The sequence below is a fragment of the Echinops telfairi genome, unplaced genomic scaffold, assembly GCF_000313985.2.
Source record: "Echinops telfairi isolate 266 unplaced genomic scaffold, ASM31398v2 ScPeMD7_2291;HRSCAF=2852, whole genome shotgun sequence".
NCBI lineage: Eukaryota > Metazoa > Chordata > Mammalia > Afrosoricida > Tenrecidae > Echinops > Echinops telfairi.
The window spans coordinates 32,317,432-32,326,481 of record NW_022106189.1 but is presented as its reverse complement, the minus strand read 5'-3'; the positions used below and the strand labels follow the sequence as shown (position 1 = coordinate 32,326,481).

The following is a 9,050-nucleotide window of genomic DNA, read 5'->3' as shown; positions in this document are numbered from 1 at the left end:
GTGGGAAGAGGAAACCAGTTATAGGGATCTACATATAACCTCCTCCCTGGGGGACAGACAACAGAAAACTGGGTGAAGGGAGACGTCGGACAGTGTAAGATATGACAAAATAATTTATAAATTATCAAGGGCTCATGAGGTAAGGGTGAGCTGGGAGGGGGAAAATGAGCTGATGCCTGGGACTAATGTGAAGAGCAAATGTTTTGAGAATGATGAGGGTAACGAATGTACAAATGTGCTTTATACAATTGATGCATGTGTGGATTGTGATGAGTTGTATGAGCCACCAATAAAATGATTTTTTTTAAAAGAGAGTCTTGGAAACCTACAAGGGGCTGTTCTACTCTGTCTTATATAGGGTCGAGTCAGAATCGACTGGTTGGCAATGAATTTGTTTGTTTTGGTTAAGAGCTGTCCTCGAAGTACAGCCAGAATGCTCCCAAGAAGTGAGAATGCTGAGACTTTGTCTCAGCATGTATTTTGGACATGTTATAAGGAGGGACCAGTCCCTGGAGAAGGGCATCATCCTAGGTAAAGTACAGGATCAATGAAGAAGAGCAAGACCCTCAATGAGCTGGATTGACAAAGTTGCTTCAATAATGGGCTCACACTCTATGACAACTGTGAGAAGGATGCAGGACTGAGTAGCATTTTGTTCTGTTGTACATGAGGTGCTGTAAGCACTTCACAACAGAGTAACAAGATTGGATTGTAGGTCCCTAAGCGACACAGTACACTCCTCTGCTAAACTAAAGGCTGGCAGTTTGAACGCTCTCGGCAGCACTATGGAAGAAAAGACCTACCAATCTGCTTCTGTGAAGATGAAAACCAAGAAAACCCTACAGAGGAGTTCTATATTCTGTAACACACAGGGCTGCCGGGAGATAGAATCAACTCTGAGGCCCCCAACAAGATCTACTTGCAAACTAGGGCCTGAGAGAGCTGCATGGATAGCGGTGCACTGGGCCTTTAAGTGGCAGTGCATATAGCAGCGCAGATGAAGCTAAGCTGTATTAGATACGGTGGGTTCTGTTAGAAAAGCCAGTGACATACGTGACAAGCAGAAATGACCGTCAAGACTTGAAGTACTTGTAATAATCCCATTTGTCTTTCAAGACACAGCTCCAACAGCAGCTCCTTCTGAAGGCCCTCACGCTAGGCCTGCTTGCTCTAGAGCAGTGGTTCTCAACCTTCCTAATGCCATGACCCTTTCAGGCAGTTCGTCATGTTGTGGTGACCCGTTTCCCGCCCCCCCCCCCCCACCCCAACCGTAAAATTAAACCTATTCCCTTACCTCCTCATGCTAAGGCCAGTCCACACGGGTCAGTTAGCTGTGTACATGTTCTTATCGTCTCTAAGGCCAGCTAGTTTCTGGGCACGTAGCTGGTCAAATGGTAGGGCAGAGAACTGAACCCAGGCATGTTTGACTTTTCAGTCCAGAAAAACTAGTTTGTTCTTTTAAAAAGGTTCACAATTAGGTACACAGGAATATTAAATTTGAGTAGCGGACCTTCTCTTGATTAACCCACAACCTCAGGCAGATGAGCCTGCCCCGTGCCCTTTGCTCTTTTTCTGCTGGGTTGTTTTGAGGCTGTGTGTTCTGGAGTGGTGCAAACAGTTAATGCACATGCACTGTGGAAGAAAGGTCTGGTGAACTGTTTCCCATAAATCAGCCATTGACAACTCTCTGGAGCACAGTTCTACTCCGACACTTAAAGGGTTGCCGTGAGTCAGAATCAACTCGTCAGCTACTTTTTTTAATTTCACATATCAGATTTTGTTGTTTAGATTTTTTACAAATATATTCTTCCTGTCTGTCCCTTGTCCTACCTTTTTTTTTTCTTTTAAATGTTACCGAGCATGGCTGTAGCTAACTCAGATCGTGAACTTGAGTTTCCTGCCTTTCTCAGTTCCTGAAGTGCCTTCATAGTTCTACCACTTGAGAAATGCTGACAGACCTTAATAAGCAGCAAACCCAGAGAATAAAAATGATGGTGCCAACACCAGCATGAGTAAATGCTAAGGAAAGTCATAAAGAATGCTCCCCTAACTCCCCAAAGCACGGAAGCTGTGAGTCAGTAAGACTGGGCAGGGGTTCGTTGAGGCTGCCTTGGGTGTCTCATGCCTTTCCCCAGGTCCTCCCCAAACAGACAAATCACCCCCAGATCACTGTCAAACTCGTACCCCCAGAATCTTAGTGCTTAAGGTCCTTTACCCCACAGTCAAGCCTGGAGATTCCTGACATTGTTTGGCAGGCTGGGGCCTGAAGTTTATACTTGGCTGAACCTAATAACCTATGAGGAGCCGCCCACGCCAGGTGTGGTGAAGAACACAGGCAGGAAGCGAATGGAAGGCTAAAATGCCCTTTGTGGTTGTTTCTCCTCAAGCTGTCCAACAAATTCCAGCAGCTTTCTACAGAGCTTTGCCTGCAGTGGTCCCAGTGACTAAGTCAGTGTGATTGGCATGACTGATCTTGCTGTCTCTCGCACTCACCATATTGCACTTCCCTGTGTCATTATTTAAAGTTACTCCAGTTCTACTACTTACTGAATGCAAATGTGGGCAAGCTGCTTAACTTTTCTGTGCTTCAGTTTTGTCACCACTATGGATGATGATTGCATCTACTGCTGAGGATGGTTGTGACGACTGAAAATGAAGGCACAGCATTTAAGAACAGACCTAGAACATAGGGCCAAACCTAACCCAGTGCCATCCCATGGATTCTGATTCACAGTAACCCCACAGGACAGCGCACAAATGCCCCATAGGCTCCCACAGCTGTCCATCTTGATGGAAGCAGACGGCCTCATCTTCCTCCCTCTGAGCAGCTGGTGGATGCAAATTGCTGATTTGTTAAGCCAATTGCATAACGACCACGCCACCAGGATGCACTCAGTAAATTTATTACTGCAAAAGTAAAGCATGCTTATTCTAACGACTTTATGAATACAGAGGGGAGGACCTATACTCTCATGCTACCGCATGTTAACAGTGTGATGTCATCAAACATTTCCCTTTCGTATGAAGAAAATGCCTCATGTTGGTGGCACTTTTTGGGAGGAAGTAGGTTTCCAACTGCAGGGGCCAGAGCATACCAACCACCTAACGACATCACAGGAGCCCTGCTAACATAGTTGTGACCATAAGTTCAGCAGTTTAAAATCACCAGCCGTTCCTCGGGAGAAAGATGAGGCTTTCTGTTCCCGTGAAGAGCGGCTCTGGTCTGTCCTAAAGGGATGCTGAGTCGGACTCCCCCGAGGGCAGTGAGGTTTTTGGCACCACGTCACCCTCTTCGGTTCTGGGTTCTGACTGCCTGGTAGCTGAGTTTGCAGGTTGGGCCTTGATTCCCCCATGTGCCTGTGCGTGTTATCCACATAGGGAGAAAAGCGCTGATCGTGCTGGCGCACTCCGAGAAGACGTCCTTCAACCATGCCATGAAGGAGGCTGCTGTAGAGGCGTTGAAGAAGAAAGGATGGGAGGTCACCGTGTCAGACCTCTATGCCATGAAGTTCAACCCCCTCATTTCCAAAAATGACATCACAGGTAAGGCCAGCTCTCCCCTTTGTAAAACTCTCGAGCCGGGCCCATGGGTTCTCTGGCACAGCCTCCTGGACCTCTTTTTCTTCTCGCAGGCAAGCTGAAGGACCCAGAGAACTTCCAATATCCTGTTGAGTCTGTTCTAGCTTACAAAGAAGGTCGCCTCAGCCCAGATATTGTGGCTGAACAAAAGAAGGTGGCGGCTGCAGACCTTGTGATATTTCAGGTATGGGGGTCGGGGTGGGTTGTCAGATGTGGAACGGGCTCCCTTACTCTGTGGATGCAGGAACAGGACAGCAAAGAGGACAGATTGGCTTTGAGCTTCTCTCTCCCTTGTGTCTAGTCTCCCTTCATTTGAGATCAGTCCTGGTGGATCTTCCCAGAGTTTACAGATTTTTTCTCTTAAAACATCCCCAATGGTTTCTGGAGTGATGATTGGCATGTTAAGATTGGCTGGTTGGTTGGCCTGTCTTCCTAGCTGCGTGTGCATTGCTCCACTGACTGTGTTCCAGCAACAACTCCTGGTCTCCCCTCCACCCGCCAACTGCCTTCTTGATCCAATTTTTTTTTTTTAAATCATTTTATTGGGGCTCATACAACTCTTATCACAACCCATACATCCATCCATTGTGTCAAGCACATTTGTACATATGTTGTCATCATTCTCAAAACATTTGCTTTCTACTTGAGCCCTTGGTATCAGCTCATTTTCCTCCTCCCTCCCTGGTCCCCCTCCCCCATGAAACCTTGATAATTTATAAATTATTATGTCTTATCTTACACCATCCGATGTCACCCTTCACCCACTTCTCCGCTGTCCGACCCCTGGGAGGAGGTTATATGTAGATCCTTGTAATCTGTACCCCCTTTCTCCCTCACCTTCCCTCCAGCCTCCCGGAATCGCCACTCTCACCATGGTTCCTGAGGGGTTCATCTGTCCTGGATTCCCTGTGTTTCCAGTTCCTATCAGTACCAGTGTACACTTGATCCAATTTTCTATCGAATCGTTTCCCAGTGTCCTCAAAAAAGGAGCAATAGCAGTTTTCTGTTTTGCCTCAGAGACTCACTGTACTTTAGAATGGGAAAGGCTAAAAAATTTAGCCCTCTCTGAAACATACACATTTTGTTCATTATCAGTACCCTTGTGCTGGTTATGCACTATTTAAAAGTCCCGTGCCTAAGGGCATTATAAATGTTTCTAGTCAAACTATGACAGCTTATTCTGGTAAACGTAGTGCCTTTTCTGAGACTTTTAACATAGAAATAATGTGTCCTGGTGTTTTCATTCATACCAAGGGGCCACCTTGACAGCGTTCTTCCTTCTCTTAGAACAGTTTGAGGGACAGCGAGCTTTCAGTAACCCTCAGCCAGCCAATTCCATTCAGCTCCGACTGTAGAATACTCACAGGAGACCAAACTTCCATAGTTGCCAGACCAACCTCAAAGCTGGAGATGTGGCCCCTCACAGTTGGGAGTCAATGATGTAAAGGGGGGAGGGCGGGCAGCTTCTAGATACCATCCGAAGCTCTTGTTTACAGATGAGGCAAAGGAAGCTCAGGAAATTCGGGGGCGTAGACTCATGTTAATATTAGTGGCAGATTCAGGATGAGAGGGCAAATCTCTCTCCGGAGCCTATATTCTTTGTGCTCTAAAACCCTGCCTGTTGTATTAGAGAAGGCTAGTCAGGCCTACCGTCTCCTCCTTTAATCTGGGTTTCCTTTCTTTCCATTGCCATTGCCTTTAACTCATCCATTGAGGAACAGAAATACTGGTATTGTCCTGGAAATCTTTAGTTTTCATCAGACCAAAAGAAACTTTCTCATGGGAGTTCCCAGATAGTCCTTAGTCACTGATCATTTGTTTACATTTTTTAGTTGTTTTGTTTGAATTGAATGATAGGAGCACAAGGTATATTTGCTGTGTTTTATACCACACCCACCAAGCAAGCGTTTGAATAAATACTGATTCAGCCACCACACATTGAAGCAAATTTTGTCTGCAATCCTTTTTAGACTTAGATATCAAATGTGATTCATATAGATAAATCTCATTTGCCTGTGGCTTTAGTCAGACCTACCCAATATTTGTGTCTTCAGACAGAAACAGGTCAGTCACACTGACTGACCAAGGATAATACTTTCCTCTATAAAGGTAATAATCCCTCCAGAAGGAATGACCAGGGTCTGAAGACAGGTCCCTCCCTACAGCAACGATAACTCAAAAACAATAAACAACAAAAACTGCTGAGTCAATTCCGACTCACAGCAACCTCATAGGACAGAGTAGAACTGCCCCTATGGATTTCCAGAATCGTCACTCTTTACAGAGCAGCTGGTGGCTTTGAACTGCTTACCCAATGTGTACGCAGTAAGCAACCAGGGCTCCTATAGCAATGACAGGCAGCAGCCAAGGGGATGTCCCTAACCTGACTTTTGTGTGTCTTCTCTCTCCAAGTTCCCACTGCAGTGGTTTGGAGTCCCTGCCATTCTGAAAGGCTGGTTTGAGCGAGTGCTTATAGGGGAATTTGCTTACACCTATGCTTCCATGTATGACAAGGGGCCTTTCAAGGTAGGTAAAGAGCTACAATCTTCCCTTTCAACAGCTAGATTCCCATGGTTCTGTCATGAGGCAAGTTCAGATACTAAAACTCCAGGTTTTCTGGAAAGATACCCAAGTTTTTATGTTTCAAATGGTATGGTGTTTGGAATTTGCTTTAAAATACTTCAAGAAAGCACTTGGGGGGGTGGGGGGGGGAGGGGAAGCAAATAAAATTAAACTGGCAGAATGTAATGGATGCATCATCATTCTAATTTCTCTTCTTTATGAAGGTCTGAAATTTTCTATAATAAGTCTTAGTTTTTTGTAGGGACCCAGATACGATACAGAAAACATATCACGATCTTATAGAGAGCTCCTTTTATCTGCCCTGTGAGGAGATGGGGATGAAAACAACAAATGATTCTCTCAAGGGAGCCTTGAGACTAACTTCTTATTGCCACACCCAGTGGATGGGATCCTCCAGCTTGCCCCTGGCTGTCTGTCTGTCTGTCATCTTCTGCACAGTCATACTGGGTGGCTCACAGGAGCCAAAGTATATAATAATATAAACAGCAAATCAGGTAGACTTAAGTGTTCTTTTCCCTGGAGCTGTTTCATTAACTTCCTGTCACCAAGGAGATGTGAACAGTAATGACTTTTTTTTCTTTAAACAGAATAAGAAGACACTGCTTTCCATCACCACTGGTGGCACTGGCTCCATGTACTCTCTGCAGGGTGTCCATGGGGACATGAATATCATTCTCTGGCCAATTCAGGTACCTTGTTTTCAATGAACCTTCAAGGGAATTAATTAGTTGAGCTTTCTGTGGGGTCCAAAATCTCAAGACAGCATCTGCAAACAGATCTGAGATGCGAAGATGAGAGAATAATGACTCAGAATTACAGGGGGCTTCCTTTTAGAAAGTTGTCTCTCTGTCCAGACTCCTAGATATTTCTAGGATACATCCAAGTGTGCACATCTTTAAACAGCCTTGCTTCCTAACTAATGCCGAGTGTAGGTCACCTTTGGTCTCTGTAGCCAGGTGCCCTGTCTCTCTCCAGATGACCAAGTTTTCTCCCCAACCATCCTAACTTTCTCCAAACTGCAACTATAGTCTTAGATTATCAAGAGTCCACAATCATGCAAGAAGTGATTTAGTTCAGTTTTAGAGCTGAGTCAAACTGAAGTCTGAAGTAGGCTTTTGGGTGGTCACAGGACTCTCAAAATAATCTTACAAGGAAGGGGTTTGAGAACCAGTGAGACGGCTACCCATCTGGAGTGAGAGGCAGAGAAATGCACATCTGTCTGCCTTGGCAAGCGTCAGCTGCCAAGATGCTTGGAACTCTCCCTGATGTAATAGAATTTCCGGCACATTTGGCAGAGGAGCGCAGGCTGGCATGGTTTCAAGGTTGTAAAGAGAGCACACAGAATAAGCTTCTTCTAGGTGGCAGGTACATATAGGGAGGTACAGAAAAGGAAAGAGATTATTTTTGAACTGAGGTAACTAGGTTACCTCAGACCATGTTCTTGATGTAGCTTTATGAGAAACCCAGATCAGTTTGTTGTTTATATAAACAGTTTGGGGTTTGCTATGTGACTCACCTCTGCTTTGTCTATCTCCAGAGTGGCACTCTGTACTTCTGTGGCTTCCAAGTCTTGGAACCTCAGCTGACATATAGCATTGGGCACACTCCAGCAGATGCCCGGCTCCAGATCCTGGAAGGTTGGAAGAGGCGCCTGGAGACTATTTGGGATGAGACTGCCCTGTATTTTGCTCCAAGCAGCCTCTTTGATCTAAACTTCCAGGATGGATTCTTAATGAAAAAAGAAGTCCAGGAAGAACAGAAAAACAAGAAAGTTGGCCTCTCTGTGGGCCATCACTTGGGCAAGTCCATCCCAACTGACAACCAGATCAAAGCCAGGAAATGAGATCCACGAGTTTGATTTCTTTCTAAAATGTAGCCAATGCTAGGCATCCTTTTCAGGTTTCCTTGACTTGCTTTGATTTTCAAAATTTAGGTCTTTTGTTTTCCATAAAGGAGAGAGTAGACTGTACCTGTAAAAGTTAACTATGAATTTTTTTGATTCTTATCATGGCCTGTGACCAAATTCTGGTGAGTCTACTTAAGACATAAAGTGGGAGAGGCTTTACCAAAAATAGTAGAGAATATTCTTTAAGGTCATCTAGAGAATTTATCCCTCTTTTCAGTGCTAAATTTATGTGGATATTATTGACTAAACAGCATCTAACTCTTCAATGATCTATTTTTCTTTTGGTTTAGTTGCCTCTCCGTGATTATGGAAGAGGGCAATTGCTCAGAGAATGAAATGAGTGATTTTATTTGAGACTTACTTAGGTATTAGTAATGCTTGTTTATGATATCTATATTGGTTTTAATGGCTACACTTACATGCCTAACATCTGACTATTCCATCAACTTTTGCTGTTTGTATAAAATGCAAATACCTTGGAATGAAAAGCTAATAAAAGTGTCTTTACTTCAATTTTCCAATTTCATATTTGTAGAAAGAAACCAAAACATACACACCCTACAGCTAGTACACTGAATTAAATCTAAAACAGGGAAGAGTACTCACTTCCAATCCTTTAAAAAAAAAAAGTATTCACACTCCTAAAGGTCAACAAACAGACCTGGAACTATTTATAGGCTTTTGTTGTTGTTTTTGCCCTGTCTTGTATTTGTGCTTATTACTGCCTCTGTGTGTCTATCTAGGTAAGATAGGCGGGATAAGCAATCCGAAGGAGAAAACAATGGGACCTATTGTTCCAGAGGGATGCGGGAAGAGGGGGAGTTGGGGGAAAGGAAGAGGGGTGTCAACAAACTCAGGGGCAAGGGAACAACAAGTGATCTAAAATCAATAGTAAGGAGGGCATAGGATGCCTGGTGGGGCTTGATCAAGGGCAATATAGCCGAGAGGAATTACTGAAACCTGAATGAAGGCCGAACATGAT

The 9,050-nt window shown here is 44.5% G+C and overlaps 1 protein-coding gene across 1 annotated transcript in view; it reads left to right on the top strand.

Annotated features, from left to right (window-relative positions):
* NQO1 (NAD(P)H quinone dehydrogenase 1) overlaps positions 1 to 8,581 on the top strand; it is an 11,833-nt gene extending 3,252 nt beyond the window's left edge. Inside the window, exons 2-6 of the mRNA XM_030886599.2 lie at positions 3,379 to 3,543; positions 3,633 to 3,763; positions 5,992 to 6,105; positions 6,750 to 6,851; positions 7,700 to 8,581. Of these exons, the coding sequence (XP_030742459.1) occupies positions 3,379 to 3,543; positions 3,633 to 3,763; positions 5,992 to 6,105; positions 6,750 to 6,851; positions 7,700 to 8,005 (818 nt within the window). The 3' untranslated portion in view covers positions 8,006 to 8,581. The remainder of the gene's footprint in view (positions 1 to 3,378; positions 3,544 to 3,632; positions 3,764 to 5,991; positions 6,106 to 6,749; positions 6,852 to 7,699) is intronic.
* The last annotated feature ends 469 nt before the right edge of the window (positions 8,582 to 9,050 follow it).